Source organism: Neopsephotus bourkii, unplaced genomic scaffold (assembly GCF_033783945.1).
Source record: "Neopsephotus bourkii isolate Nb327-2 ecotype Australia unplaced genomic scaffold, CSIRO-AGI_Nbou_v1 NB_959, whole genome shotgun sequence".
Taxonomy (NCBI): domain Eukaryota; kingdom Metazoa; phylum Chordata; class Aves; order Psittaciformes; family Psittacidae; genus Neopsephotus; species Neopsephotus bourkii.
In genome coordinates, this window is record NW_026901453.1 from 123864 (window position 1) to 138567 (window position 14704).

The 14704-nt window shown below is 58.5% G+C and overlaps 1 protein-coding gene across 8 annotated transcripts in view; it reads right to left on the minus strand.

Annotated features, from left to right (window-relative positions):
- Positions 1-14704, minus strand: part of MACF1 (microtubule actin crosslinking factor 1) — a 136492-nt gene that overhangs the window by 95414 nt on the left and 26374 nt on the right. For 7 of the 8 annotated variants that reach the window (XM_061358932.1, XM_061358939.1, XM_061358938.1 and 4 more), the window contains exons 2-5: positions 9940-10001; positions 8245-8334; positions 5812-5889; positions 4214-4306 (exon numbers count right to left, since the gene is read on the minus strand). In XM_061358932.1, the coding sequence (XP_061214916.1) occupies positions 4214-4306; positions 5812-5889; positions 8245-8334; positions 9940-10001 (323 nt within the window). Of the gene's footprint in view, positions 1-4213; positions 4307-5811; positions 5890-8244; positions 8335-9939; positions 10002-11723; positions 11839-14704 lie in introns of those variants that run through there. The other variant, XM_061358936.1, reaches the window with a different exon arrangement.

A 14704-nucleotide genomic window follows, 5' to 3' on the forward strand; every position in this document is an offset into this window, starting at 1 on the left:
CCAGAATGGATACAGCATAGGTGAGCAGCAGAATGGGACCCTCCACGTGTGCAGGCAGCAGGGGTGGACCCACAAACCTTCACCTGCCCAGCACCCCCTTATTGATTACACAGCGATTCCTAATGAAGATCAGAATGAAACCTCCTGTGAGCCACCCACTGAGCTCCCCAGTGCCCCTCAGGACATCCTCACAGCACCCAGCTGGGATGAATCCTCTGGTTTCAACTCTTCCCACAGCACTGGGGTGCTCCAACCGCTGAGCCCTTCCCCGAGGGCATCCTTGCAGGAAACCCTCCTAGAGACATGCGTGTGTGCATACGGAGGTGCAGGATGCAGCACCAGCTCCACCCTCCTTTCTTCACATGTCCCTGTCAGGACAAAGATTTAGGGAGGCACCAGCAAGAATTGAGAGTGGAAACTCACAGCACCTGGGCTCAGCCTCTTCCAAACCCTTCCAGCATCAGCCTCATGAACCAAACTGGTGGCAGGAGGCTGAAGGCCAGATGGTGACACCAGCCCCAGCCTAGCACAGCTATCAGGGCCACAGCCCCTTTCCTGCTCTTCCAATCACATGCTGCTCCTAGGGCGTATAGAGCTTGGCCAAACCCAAGAGCTCCTTCAGCCCACCCTCCCTCCCCTAAACAGAGACCTCCAAACAGCACCAACGAGCTCCAACACAGCACCATACCCTCCTCTTCCTCTTGAGATCAGGCACAGCTCCTGCTCCTGGTAGCTTAGTGCAGGCAGCAGGATGGGGATACCCCAAACTCACACGCGACCCAGCAGCCCTGGTGTCACTGGTGACACCAACACAGCACCGAGAGCCTCCATGACCCGTGGCAGCACGCAAGGGCTCCGGTGAGTGCAGCTCTCTGCCTGCCCATACTGGGAACACAGGATGGGGATGGGTTGATCCCTGGGAAACGCTTCCCAATGGAGATGCTCAGAAGGAAAAAGCTTTCTGCACCACCCATGCTCAGCACCCATGCTCACAACCGTCCCCAGAGCCACCAGGATCTGGGCTCCACTGACTCAGCTCCCCCCACCCTAGTCCAAGAGGCGGGTGATGGCACACGCAGACACTGACCATTCCTCTGGCTGGCCCATGGGCCCCTCCAAGCCTGTGGCCCCCTTCAGAGGGAGCCGCCGTGGTCCCACCAGCTCCAGTGCATGTGGCCGGGTCACTGCCGTACCCCGAGGAGCTCCGGGCTGCACCCCCACTGCGCCCGCTGAAGGAGGACGGGCTGCGGGATGCCAGCGCTCCGTGCCCATCTCCCTCCCCAGCCCGAGACGATGCCAGCCCTGAGGTCCTCCCCATGCTGGGGTTTTCTGGCTGATCCACCATGGGGGACGGCGTCGACAGCTCCGAAACGGTGCCCGGCTCTGCTGCGGAAGAGCAGGTCCACACAGTGCTGGAGCCAGGGTCCTTGCTGCCTCCTTCCCCCCAGGCATCCAGGGGGCTGCTGGTTCCCAGCTCCTTGCTGTTCGCTGGTTCCTCAGCACCGATCGGGGTCAGGAGCCCCCCGGGGTGGCCATTGGGGCGCAGGGGCAGCAGCACAGCCCGGCGGCTGCCGGTGCCGCTCCTCTGCAGCTCAACCAGGCGGCTCACCGCCCTCTCGCAGCCCTCCTCGGCAGGGTTGTCCAGCAAGCGGGCGATGACGGTGGTGCCTTCATCCCCGGCAGTGTCTGCGCCCGGCTGCCGCGGCTCCGGCACCAACAGAACCTTCTGCACCTCGCCTTGGAACCGCTCCTTCACCTGCACCAGGAGCCCGGGGTGCAGCGCTGCTGCCTTGGGGTCCCCGCAGCCAGCGAGCTCCTCTCCTCCCTCCCAAGGGGCTGCCTTCGACTTCAGCGCATCCTCATCCTCACGCACCTCCAGGGCTGGGGCTTCCTGCTGCGGGGCTGCCTCCGGCATCGCTCTCCTCTTCCCCCTCCGCCTCCGTTTGAAGCGGACCCTTTTTTTAGGAGACAGGGGTGCCTTTCCCACTGCTTTTTCCTTCGGCTCCTTAACGCAGCCCAGAGAATTCCCCATCTCCTCCCCGGTGCCGGCAGTACCGCAGCGGAGCGAGTCGCCGGCTCCCGAATCAATCCCGAATGGGGCTTCATGGGCTCCAACGCGTGCCGTGCTCCGTGCCGCGGGGTGCCCGTGCCCGGCGCTCCCTCCCGCCAGCCCCGCCGCCGCTCCAGACAGCCATCTTACAGCCTGCGCTGCCAGCACACACATTCAAAGCATCTCACTGCAGTTCAGAAATCACTTGACCTAAAAGCAGAGGGAGCGGGGATTGGCTGCAGCTCCTGTTCTCCAAACATGAGGTAATGGGAGCACGGCCCTCGCCAACACAAACAGGGAGCAGGAGACGGGAGGCGGGTGGGAACGGGGAGGATAAACCCCACAAAACGCGGGGAACGTTGGAAAAGGTAGGATAAAGGAAGGGGTGGGAAAGAAACGGGGTGGGGGGAAGCAGGGAGGAGTCAGAGCGGCTCCGCACGCACACCAGCGGGAATGCGCCGGCTCCACAGGGATGCTCCTGGACCCATTTGGGAGGTTTGCTCCTTAAATCTTAATGCTGAGAGCCCCGAGAGCTCTCATGTGGGCTCATGTGCCCACCCTCCTGCCAGGCTCACCCAGCTCAGCGCATGGAGCACAAGGTACCTCGGGGACCTGGCATCAGGGAGGCACAGCCTGGGGACCCAACCAGTGCTAACGACCCCATCCCAGTCCAACCCGTTCCAAGGGCAGGTTTTGATCATTCCAGCTCTCACCAGCTCAGAGGGACCAGAGCAGGGAATATGCACCACAAGCAGGGATGAGACAGAAAATGGGGAAAGGGGAGGCATAAAGATGGGGATACGGAACTCAGCCCCAGCAAGCAGGGCTGGGAGGGGAGAAAAACACTATGAGGAGCAACGCAGGAGATGACCATGGCAGCCAGGGACCCCAAGGGCTCCCAGGGCATGTGGGGCAGGCCCCACACCTTCACTGCTCCAGCTCCCTGCTCCACACTGACTCCAGCCCTTCCCAAACCTCTCCCAGCCGCCTGCCCCCAGGCAGTGGTACTGGTACACGGGAGATTAAGAGGTTCACAATGGAGCCACAACCCCAGAAACAATCCCATTAGCCCAGTGGGGAGAGCAGGCTCATAGCACCAGCCCAGCTCCCCTTGTCACCCACCCTGTCCCCCACGGCATGGTGGCACCATCCCCTCCCAGCAATGGGGCATGGAGGGCACCCAGGACCTCCTGATCTCCCCTTGCTGGTCTCCTGCAGCAGAGGATGCACCAGGACTGAACCAACCCAAAGATGAGGACCACAGGTATGGGATGCCACCAGCCAGGGTCCCACCAGAGACAACAGCGACTGCTCAGCATCCAGATCCTGCTAGATCCCATGGGCAAACCACCAGCCAAGTGCCTCCCCAGCAGCCTCACACCCAACTTATCCCCATGCTCCCCCCAAAAGCACTGCTCACTCATCCTCCAACAAATAAAACCTTCCCTACGAGGTCCCAAAGCCAGCGCCAGCCTCATCTGGAAGATGCCAGCAGGGATGCAGCAGGGAGCTGGGACACAGCATTAATGCCACATAGCTCACACGCTGCTGACAGCAGCAGTGCTCAGTGAGCCAACATGCCAGCACACTGGTGGCATTTAGGGCTGTGCCCTGAGGGCTTCAAAGCTACAACTGGGTAATTGGAGGTATTAAAGACCTGAGACCCTGTTTTGCAAGAGCATCTACAGCACACAATTGCTGGAGACGGTCCCGGCTGCATTCCCCAGCAGGGCCACAGAGCTTCTCCTATCCCTGTCCTGAAGCACTGTCATGCAGCTGACATTTTCCATTCCAACAACCACACAAAGGGCTGGGAGCACCTCGGGATAACAGCCCCATGGGGTGGGAGCTCAGCCCATTGGATCCCCCATGGATCTGCTCTTCTCCTCCAGAGACATCAGCTGAGCAAACAGCTACCGCCAACGACCGCAGTGCCAACGGGAGGCCACCACACACAGCCCATCATTAATGATCCCATTATGGAAACAATGGGAAAAGGGTGTTGCTGCTCTCCAGCACCAGCCTCCATGATCCTGCAACGGGTGCGGATCCTCCACACCGATCCATGCAGCAGCATTGCCACAGAACACACGGACAGACGGATGCCAGCGCCATCCCACCCCATCCACCCCGCATCCTTCACAAGAAGCTCTGATGACCTACCTGGAAGTGGAGGATGATGGTCCAGATGAGCCCCAGCGTGAGCTTGGGGTTGCCATCCGTGATGTCATCATTGCGAATGTTCACCAGTTTCACCTGAAAGAGAAGCACTGGGGTCAAAGCTCACCCACAGGAAGGAGGGGGACACGTCCCTGACCACGCTGTCCCCATGGCCACACCAAGCACTTCACTGGGGACACACAAGACCCCAGTCTGAAGCAGCAGCGAGGCCACGCTATGCCCTGTCTCAGGAGGGGTTTTTCACATCTCCAGCCCTCTCCATCTGGAATTGCTTTCCCAGCACTTAATGGCTTTATTTTAGCTCACCCAGGGAAGCGTCTGGTCCCCAAAGCCCTGAGCACTGGTGCATAATTTAACAGGCACAGAGCACGGGTAGAAGAGGATGGCTGAGCTTTAACAGCTCCTTCCCAGGTTCAAAACCAGGCTGCTTGGGTTGGTTTTCAACTTTAAGGAAGCAGAAACACCAGCACTGAGGGTCCTCCCTCAGCACCCACCAAGAGCCCCATCCAGGCAGATTCCAGCCCCACAGTCCCAGAGCTGGCTGGCCACTGCTCCTGCTCTCCCTGCAGCTTCCACATGCTTTGGGTTCTTTTTCCCTGGTGGGCTCCCTATGGAGGGTCCTCACTCCTCAATAAGGCTCCAGGCTCAGTCTCCAGCATATGGGAAAAGACATCCTGCTTCAAAGGAAAAGCTGTTTCATCCAAGTAGAGAAACAAGCTCCCAAGAGCCCCCAGCAAAATGTCTCTATCAAGGGGCTGGGAGGAGCAGGGGGCTGGAAGCAGCTCACCCTCCCTGGAGTAGGGGCACAGTCACGGTTATTCAGTGCCCCCAGGCCAGCAGAGAACCCTGCTTCAGCAGGAACTGCTCGGATTTATCATCACCTCGGCATATCTGGGGAGCATCTCGGTGGGGAGACCTGACCCAACAGGCAGAACGGGACACATGGCCCCGGGGGTTCCACCTACAGAGCCAACAAGTCTGGGGATGCATCCCAGTGCTCCAGGCGGATCCCGCCCAGGGGTGCGGAGGATGCCTGGGCTCTGCACAGGCACTGCAGGGCCAGCGCCTCCCAAAAGCCTGCCCTCTGAAAGCCAAAGGGTGATGCTGTCTGTCCATGGCATGTGCCACAGCCCCGTGCTGGGATCTAAGGCTTTCTGGGGGACACAAGTGCCTGTCTGTGACATTTGCAATCCCCTTCCCACAAGTGCAGTCTGGTTCCTCATTTTGATACTGGTTTTTTGTGCTGCATGGGTGGTTCTGAGAGCGAACACCTACAGGGGAATGTCCCCTGAGAGCCACCATCACAACCAGCACTGGCACTACGGGGATGGGCACACCATGGTGCTGCTTCTCAACACCATTCCCAAGTCCCAGCCAGGGGAAAGAACCACGAACCACCCAGCTCTGCTTCTGGATGACAGGGGAATGTCCCCTGAGAGCCACCATCACAACCAGCACTGGCACTACGGGGATGGGCACACCATGGTGCTGCTTCTCAACACCATTCCCAAGTCCCAGCCAGGGGAAAGAACCACGAACCACCCAGCTCTGCTTCTGGATGAGCCCAGCTCGGCCCTTACCTGTCGCTGCTTCAGGAAATCCAGGGCAATCTGCACGTTCTGCAGGCGATGGAAACGCATCCGCCCCTTCTCACGCGGCTGCAAGAGAGGCAGCAGGTTCAGGAGGGGTCATGGAGCCGGGCTGGCAGCTCCCCACGTGCACAACCACCCCCCCGTGCCCAGCGTGCTGCTGTGACCCCGTGCACTGCACACATCCTGCTCTATCCTCTTGCTCTGGAGGCAAATAAAGGCATTGCTACTCATGATCCTGCTGCAAGAGAGCAAAAAGGCCACGGTGGGGCATGGAGGTGGGAAGACCCCAAGATCTTGACCTCCTCCAAGACTCTAAGGGCTGGCATCCAGGCTCTGAGCTGTGTGCTCAGCCAGCTGCAGGCAGGACCGGTGCAGCCTCCAAGATCCCAAGGCAGGATCCCACCTATCCCAAAGTCAGACAAACTGGGAAGAGGGCTCAGCAAAGAGAGATGTGCACGAGTCTGACCCATCCAGGTGGAAGCAGAGGTGGGTCTGCCCCACAGCAGGACATGGGGACACAGGCAGGTCCCCGCTGATGGCAAAGAAGCCACGACCTCAGCCTCAGCCCCTGCAGACCCAGCTTGGCTTTTCCCACATATGGGCTCCAGGCCCCATTTCCAAACCCTTGGGGAATGCCCTGGGCTGTGCTCATTGCTGCTGATGCTGGCAGGGGACTCTCCAAGGTACCAGGAAGCTGAGCTGTGGCCAGGGGATGGGTATGGGATACAGGATGCTGGATCTGCTTTGATACAGCAGGAAAAGGATTGATGCTCAAATCCTGATCCCAGCCTCAATGAGGTATCACAAGGATGCTCTGAACTGCTGGGACACCCCAATTCCTCTGAGCCCCCTTCCTTCCCCAGCCTGAAGGGGAAGAGCTGCCCCTGCAAGGGGAACATCTCCAGGGCTGCAGGGACTGGAACCTACTGGGAAGATGCTACAGCCCCAGCTCCTCCTGCGATGCTCCAGGTGGAGGTGCCACCATGCACAAAGGAGGCATCACCCCTAGCAAAGGGGGCTAGGAAACACAGCTTCTACCCTGAGTAAGGCTTTGGGGTCTGGGACCCTCAGTTGTGCTCGCTCCTACCTCCACTCACATGCATGGGGTTGCTGGTTGTGCCCTGGACCCTACAGTGGCACCAGCCCCCTCCCACCCTGAGAAGGTGCCTGTGCCCTGTCCATGCAGTGCGAGGTGAGCAGCCATCACTGCAGCCCCGTGGGGGGGGACACATGCTGTCACCCCATGTGGGTGCTGTGCCCTGTGTGCAGGCTGACACTGCAGGGCGCACACGGATAATCCAGTTCAGGTGAGCAGAGCCCAGGAAAGAGGAGCCAGGGCTCCTGCAGCTTCCCTTCTGCTTCCCTTCGCTCAGGGGGCCCATCCTGGGTGGCTTTCATCCAAACCCAAGGAGAAGGGAAGGTGGGAGCCACTGGGCTGCACTGGACCATCCGCCGGCCCTCCAGTGCCTGCCAGCGATACAGGCTCAACCTACTTCTTCATCATCATCATCTTCCTCCTCCCGCTCCTCGCTGCTTGCACGGCACCAGGCCGGCGCTCTCACCAGGCGAAGGCTCCGCTGAGCTGGCAGCTCTATTTGCTATGGGGACGGGAGGGACGGCGGCGACAGGAGGGGGACACGACAGGGAGACACAATGGAAACCAAAATGCAACACCCAGGTGAAAGGGAGAACAAAAGAGTGGGGATGAAGGCGGCTGGATCTGTGGCACTCCCTGGGTGCCGGCATCCCTTGGATTTGAAAGCCGGAGTGAAGAGAAGGAAGCTGTCTGGATCACAAGTAGCTTGATCCAAATTTTCAGCCCCCACAAAAACCTGATTTGGCATCTTCTGGAGGGTAACGGAGGGAGCTGGGAGATCTTTACCCAGATCCTATTTTAGGGGAAAGCTAAAATAATTCCTGCTGTGCTACCCTGTGGCAGGCACTGGGATCTTCCCAGAGCTGAGTGAATGTGTGAGTCTGAGGAGGAGGAGGAGGAAAGAGGGGGACTCTACGATGCTCATGACGCAGAACAATGTTTGCACGCCACAAATGCAGCTCGGGCAGGAGCTGAGCATGGGGCAGGAGCATCAAACCTGAGCTAAAGCACTGGGCAAACTCTCACAGAAAGGGATTGAGTCAAAGCCATCAGTATCTGTTATTTTAAATGCAGATAAAAGTTTGAAGCCTCCACAAAAAGAGGGCTCTTCCCAGGGCACCGCACACCAGGGGTTCTCAGATCAGCCTGGGGAACATGGGTCTGAGTGGAAACAACTAAAATGATAACTAATACAATACAAGGAATAAGGACAGACATCTGAAAACAAAACTATGGCGTAAGAAATGATAGAAGGGAGTGAGGGAAGGATGGAGGGGACCTATGGGGAGTAGCAGCAGCATCACTGCCCAGCCCTGGGCACTTACCAGCTTGACCCCGGACAGCACCTCCAGGAGGGAGATGAGGTTGTGGCCATCTCGTAGGTCTTCATAGAGGTCATTGATGTGCTTGCGCACCTGCAGGAGGAACAGCCATCACTTTATATGGTGATTCCAGAATGATGGCTAAGGACAGTGGTCTCCTGGCTCCCAAATAACCTGCTGCCACTTATACACATGGAACCAGCCTGTTAAACCACCCATATTCCAGGCAATAGAATCAGAGAATCAGAAAACAGTTTGGGTAGGAAAGGACCTTAAGATCATCCAGTTCCAACCCCCTGCCATGGGCAGGGACATCTCACACTAAACCAGGTAACCCAAGGCTCTGTCCAGCCTGGCCTTGAACACTGCCAGGGATGGGGCATTCATAACACTGCACACAGAGCTCTGCAGGAAGGGTGCTCGGTCCTGAAGCAGTTGGGTAAGTGTTCAGGCTGCCCTGGAGCAGTTCCCAAAACACAGCACCCAGCTCCATCTGAGAGCAGAGGAGGCTTCTGCAGGCTGTGAGAGCAGCCTCTGGAACTGCTCTTCCCAGACACCCAGACCCTGTCCTGGGGTTTTACCCACTTGGGAATCCCAGCCTGGGTTGGGTTGAAGGGACCTTAAAGCTCCTCCAGCCCCAACCCCTGCCACGGGCAGGGACCCCTTCCACTGGAGCAGCTTGCTCCAAGTCCCTGTGTCCAACCTGGCCTTGAGCACTGCCAGGGATGGGGCAGCCACAGCTTCTCTGGGCACCCTGTGCCAGCCCTCAGCACCCTCACAGGGAAGAGCTGCTGCCTAAGAGCTCATTTCAGTCTCCCCTCGGGCAGGTTCAAGCCATTCCCCTTGCCCTGTCCCTACAGGCCCTTGTCCCAAGCCCCTCTCCAGGTTTCCTGCAGCCCCTTCAGGCACTGGAGCTGCTCTAAGGTCTCCCCTTCAGGAGCCTTCTCTTCTCCAGGCTGCCCCAGCCCAGCTCTCTCAGCCTGGCTCCAGAGCAGGGATGCTCCAGCCCTCACAGCATCTCCATGGCCTCCTCTGGATGTGCTCGAACAGGTCCACATCCTTACACTGGAGCCCCAGAGCTGGGTGCATCCCTTGATGTTTCCCCACAACAAGCAAGTAGCCGAAAGCTTGACGCTGAGCTCAGCAGAGCTGGCAGGAAAACACACAGTGACACCTAATGCCCAGACAACCCCTTCTTGCTCCTGCTTTTTCTGTTTGGAAAATGGAGAATTAATTACAAGACACCTGGCATTAGCCAAGAAAAGCATTAGGCACCTCACAGTGCAACGTTAATCCTGCTTAGCTACCTGCAACCGCAAGCATCTCCCTTTGCAGCCCATTTCCACACAGGAGCATCCTTCAAAAGACAATGCAGCCCCTTTGCCCGGCAATGGGGCCCTGGGATCTCCTCTTTCACCCTGATGATGCACAAGCCTCGTGTTAAAGCAAGGATCAGGTACTCAGGAGGCACATGCACAAGGGCTGTGTGGTGATGTTACAGTGCCCTCCAAAGGCACCAGCACATTCCCACTGCAACCACTGAGCACAGACATGGGTGTGAACACTCAAATGCATGCACAAAGTCCTAGACAAAACCCAAATTCCTTAAGGAAAAGGCATTCAGCAGCCAGTGCTGAGCCAGAGCAGACACACAGATGGTCACTGAACCAGCCTTATAATAAACTCCATGTCCCTTACCTTCATCAAGTGTTTATTGACCCATTTAGTGAAGGTTTTCTTCTGGACTCTGTCCCGTTCATCTGTCAAAAGAAGACAAAAGGGGGCTCTTGGTCAGTGTTTCTCATGCAGAAACTCACAGGACACTGAAATGAGGGGAAGAGAAAGAGGAATCACTGCTGGTGCCAGGGTGGATCCTGTGCCCATGCAGGGGATACAGAGGCTGCTTGTTCATGGGTTAGTGCAGAACAGGCAGCTCTGGGAACACCAGGAGCATCCACACAGCTACAACCAGACAGAGAGGTGGGGTTTGGGGACAGAACAGTGTTATCTGAACAAAAGCAGCGTGGATGATTGGGACAGGTACAGCTGCAGCTGGCAGCGGCATCCGAACCCCCTGAATGGGTCCTCCCTGTGCCTCTGCATCCCTCCTGGACCAGCACAGGGAGGGAATTGGGTGTCCCCCTCCCCTGCCTGCTCCCGGAAGGCTTTAGTGCATGAGATAAACCCCAGATGCCCCATACCCAGCCCCAGCCGGTGCCATTAGCAGCTTATTGTGTCGCTGTATTTTGGTTCATTGGATTGTCAGGATTTAATGTGTATTTCTGTCCCATGGCTCAGCCCAGCGCATGCTGGGAGCAGGGGTGACAACGGGGGTCCCATGCCTGGGGGTCCCAGCCCCACAGAGCAGCCGGGGGGGGGGGGGTTGCCAGCCCCATGAGGGGACAGGATGGGACACTGATGGCAATGCCAAGTGGCAGTGTGGGGTACAGGAGCTTTGCTTTGCCTGGTTTTGGTGCAAAAAAACATAGTATAATGGACATGTTATCAAAGGAGAGGACAGGAGGTGGGGTGCATGAGGAGGGCTCAGGGTAACCCCAGCAGCCAGCCCTGTGCCAAACAGGATCACCTGGTTTTAACAGCATCACCTCGGAGGAGAAGGCGCCTCAGTACTGACCCCCAAACACGACCCAAGCTCCCAAGTCCCACCCTGTGCAGGCAGGAGGCCCCTGGGGTACAGCAGGGAAGGACAAGCCCCACAAGCCCAAGATACCCCATTGCCATCAGTCTGCCCGGCAGCAGCTGCCTTTGCTTTCATTTGAAGCCAAAAACTCAAGGAAAGTGAGAAAACCAACACCCCATGGCTCGAGCTCCCCAGACACACGGTGTGTCCTGCCTGGATGGCCCCATATCCCCCTTCCTGGGATAGGGAGTCACTGGTGGGGGGGTCCCTTCTCTATCTGAGCCCATGTCCCCCTTCCCAGGATAGGGAGTCACTGGCTGGGGGGTCCCTTCTCTATCTGAGCCCATGTCCCCCTTCTTGGAACAGCGAGTCACTGGTGGGGGGGTCCCTTCTCTATCTGAGCAGCCACAACCCCAGGGAAAACCTCCCCACATCCCAATGCACGCAGCACCTACCACCACATCTCCTCCCCATCCACCCCACAGCTTCCCCATCCCAAAGCCCTCCATCAGAACACGCAGCACGCCACCGGCACATCACATCCCACATCCCGCTCCATCCCCCAGCCACAGCACGGAACCCAAGTGCCCAAATCCATCCAGTGGCTGAGCTCTGGTTCCCCACCACCACGCGGCCAAGCCACGGTGCTGCCGCCTGGCACCGCCTGCCATAGGAAGCTGCGTCACCCCCATGTGTTTTTAAGGTCCCTTCCTTCACCCAACCCCTCCAGGTCCCTTCCCAACCCCGGTGTTAATTCGGGGTGGGTAAAGCTGGAGCCGTGCCCTGGTGCAATGGTGGGAGCTTCCTGCGGGTTGGGAAGGAGACGGCAGTGGGTACTGACCGATGCAGCACATCCGGCACACGAGGCAGGCGCTCAGCCGCCGCTGCTCCCTGGGGTGATGCCTCCTCTCCATCACCCAAGCCCGGGATGGGGAGTGCAGGGTCCTGGCAAAGCAGCCTCCAGGCTCCTGGGGAAGGGTCTTTGGTGGCCCCACCAGCTCACTGACCTTGGGTGTCTTCTCAGCCGCAGCTCCTCCCACCGCGCCACTTCCTACCCCCGGCGCGGGCACCAGCCCTTCCTCCTGCAGGGCATCGCCCCAAACCCCATCATCACCTCAGCCGCTGTTCCTTGTGCTTCACCCGGTGCTCCCAGCCTGCCCAGTGCCTCACCACCGCGATCCCAACGGCCGGCAAAGGCGCTCGCAAAGCTCCCAGCGAGGAAGGGGCAGAGCTGCTGCCCCACCAGCAGGCTCCTGGCTTGTTTTCCCTCGCCTTGTTTTCCAGTTAATTGCAGCAGGGACGGGCAGGACAATGCCAGGCTGTTCTCTCCGCTCTCGCCTGCTGATCCTTCCCAAACCATTCCCCGGGTCCAAAGCAGAGCCGGGACCCGGCCGCAGCCCCGCTCGGCACGCGGGGAGATAACGGGGGCCTCCTTATCACCACCTCTCTTCCTCTTCTTCTAAATATAATCCCCCTGCAGACCTTCTGCCGGCAGGAACCCGGCCAGGAGGGTGACAGGAGCCGGGCTGCTGCTGGGGAAAGGCAGGAGCACCACATGGATAACGGGGATGGAGGCACATCACCCCAGTCCCACGTGGGAAGGCTGCAGCAAGTCTCTGGTGCTGGATCCGGGGGTGCCCTGAGGCCAGCAGCTCCTCGGTGTGCTCCCTCTTTCCCAGCAGAAATAGGGGGGTTTCCCCCCTTTTGTGCCCTGTTGCACCACTTTGGGTGCTTCCTGGGCTCTCACCAGATTACACCTCCCCACCCTGCGCTCCTGCTATCATCTGAGCTAATAATAATGCCCAGTTACTGCTTACTAACGATATTAAGGCATTGCAGGCTTATCTCTCCCTGGCTAATCTTTGCCAGAGTCACCCTGATGAGCAACCCATTGCAACCCCTCCATGCTTGTCCTGTCCCCTAGCAGAGCCTCACCCCAGCCACAGGCAGCGAGCAGAGGTGGAACCTGCACCTCTCTGCACACAAGCCAGCAGTGCCACACAACCATCCCATGGCTTCCAGCACAGCCGATGCTATTGGAGCTGTAAGGATGCTCCAGATGGGAAGCACTTTCATGTTGCTTTCTCAAGACAGGTCAGACCCACAGAGACAAAAACCAGGATGAGCCAAGCAACACCCAAGCCTGGGACATCCCCATCCCTGCCCAGGCAGAGCCCAGCCTGGGACAGCCACGGAGTGCTCCGAGATCTGCTCCATGGTGCCTGCATCTCTGCAGGACCACGCATGCAGCTTCATTCCCTCCTCCCCCATTTGTATATCAGGGCACAGCCCACGGCATCCCCAGGAATGGGGATCCCAAAGGCACCGGGGCACTGTCTGCTCTCCATCCCTGCAGAGGGGCCTGAAGCAGCAAGGACCAAGGAGCAGAGGCAGGAGGTGGGGTTTGAGGTTTTCCCACTGTCAGTCCCTCAAGTGAACCCAACTAGCAAGGAGGGGAGGGGAAAACCATCCTGCCCCATTGCTGGTCTCCAGCACCCCAAAACCAGGGGCATGAGATGGACCTGGGAAGAAAGACCCATAGACCCCAGGCACTTCCATCATCACTGGGATGGCTCCCATCAGCGCTGGGTGCCAGGGACCCTCCCACACCACCACAGCACCCTGCACAGACAGTTCCCTGCCCCGTTTGCCTGCAGCAGGCTCTGTCCTGGCAGCCTGCCTGTTCCCAGCAGCTCCCAACACGCCCGGCCGGGAGCTGCCGCTCCCCAAGGATCTCTCCTCCATCATCCTTGGCCTCACTCACTGCCAGATTCCACCACTGGTCACCTCCTCCTGCCTCAGGCTGCTGCTGCAAGAGCCTGGGCCCAGTCCTAATCCTAACCCTGGCCAAGCACCTCCCATCCCACCAGAGCCCAGGGCTGGAACCAGGTTCTCCAGGGCTCCTTTGGGATAGACCTTCACCATTCCGGGGAGTAAGCCGGGGGCTTTCAGAGTCCCTCACCAGCTCCTTCATCCTGCTGGAACAGAGCCTGGAAGCATCTCCCAAGCTTTCAACTCCTGTTCATTAATTCCTGATAGAGTTGAAGGAACACAGGAGGTGTCAGACTGCCCGAGGGGAGACTGAGATGAGCTCTTAGGCACAAGTGAGGGTGCTGAGGCGCTGGCACAGGGTGCCCAGAGAAGCTGTGGCTGCCCCATCCCTGGCAGTGCTCAAGGCCAGGTTGGACACAGGGGCTTGGAGCAAGCTGCTCCAGTGGAAGGGGTCCCTGCCCGTGGCAGGGGTTGGAGCTGGAGGAGCTTTAAGGTCCCTTCCAACCCAAACCACTCTGTGATGCCATCACATCTCCAAGCCCATGCTCAGTGCGAAACCCATCGCTTTCACTTTGAACTCCTTCCAGGCAAAGAATGGGAATGTGCCTTCTTTTTCTTAACATGGTGCTTTTAAGATGGGGGATATGCAAAGAACCTGCCTGGCTGAGAAGCAGGAGGTATTTCAAATATGCTGGCTGCCAACTTGCTGCTGACATAATCCCCCATGACAACAGAGCCAGGAGCGGGCAGGATTTACAGAGCCTTTCAAAACAGGGAGAGGAAACGGTGCCTGATTCAGCCTGGAAGAATGCACAGGAGATACCTGCAGTGGAAAACTTTCCAACAGCCAGGTATGCAATGAGGAAGGCACCTGAGAAGTGATGCAAAGGAGCCCCAGGCAGACGCTGGGCAGAGGTGGGAGAGCATCACAGGGCAACAGAACCTGCTGTGAGATGACCCTCAGCTTCCAGGATGCTGCGCCTGCGGGGTGGCTGTTACCTGAGCTTTTCCAGGAAGGAGTGATGAAGGAAAACCAACGTGGAATATACC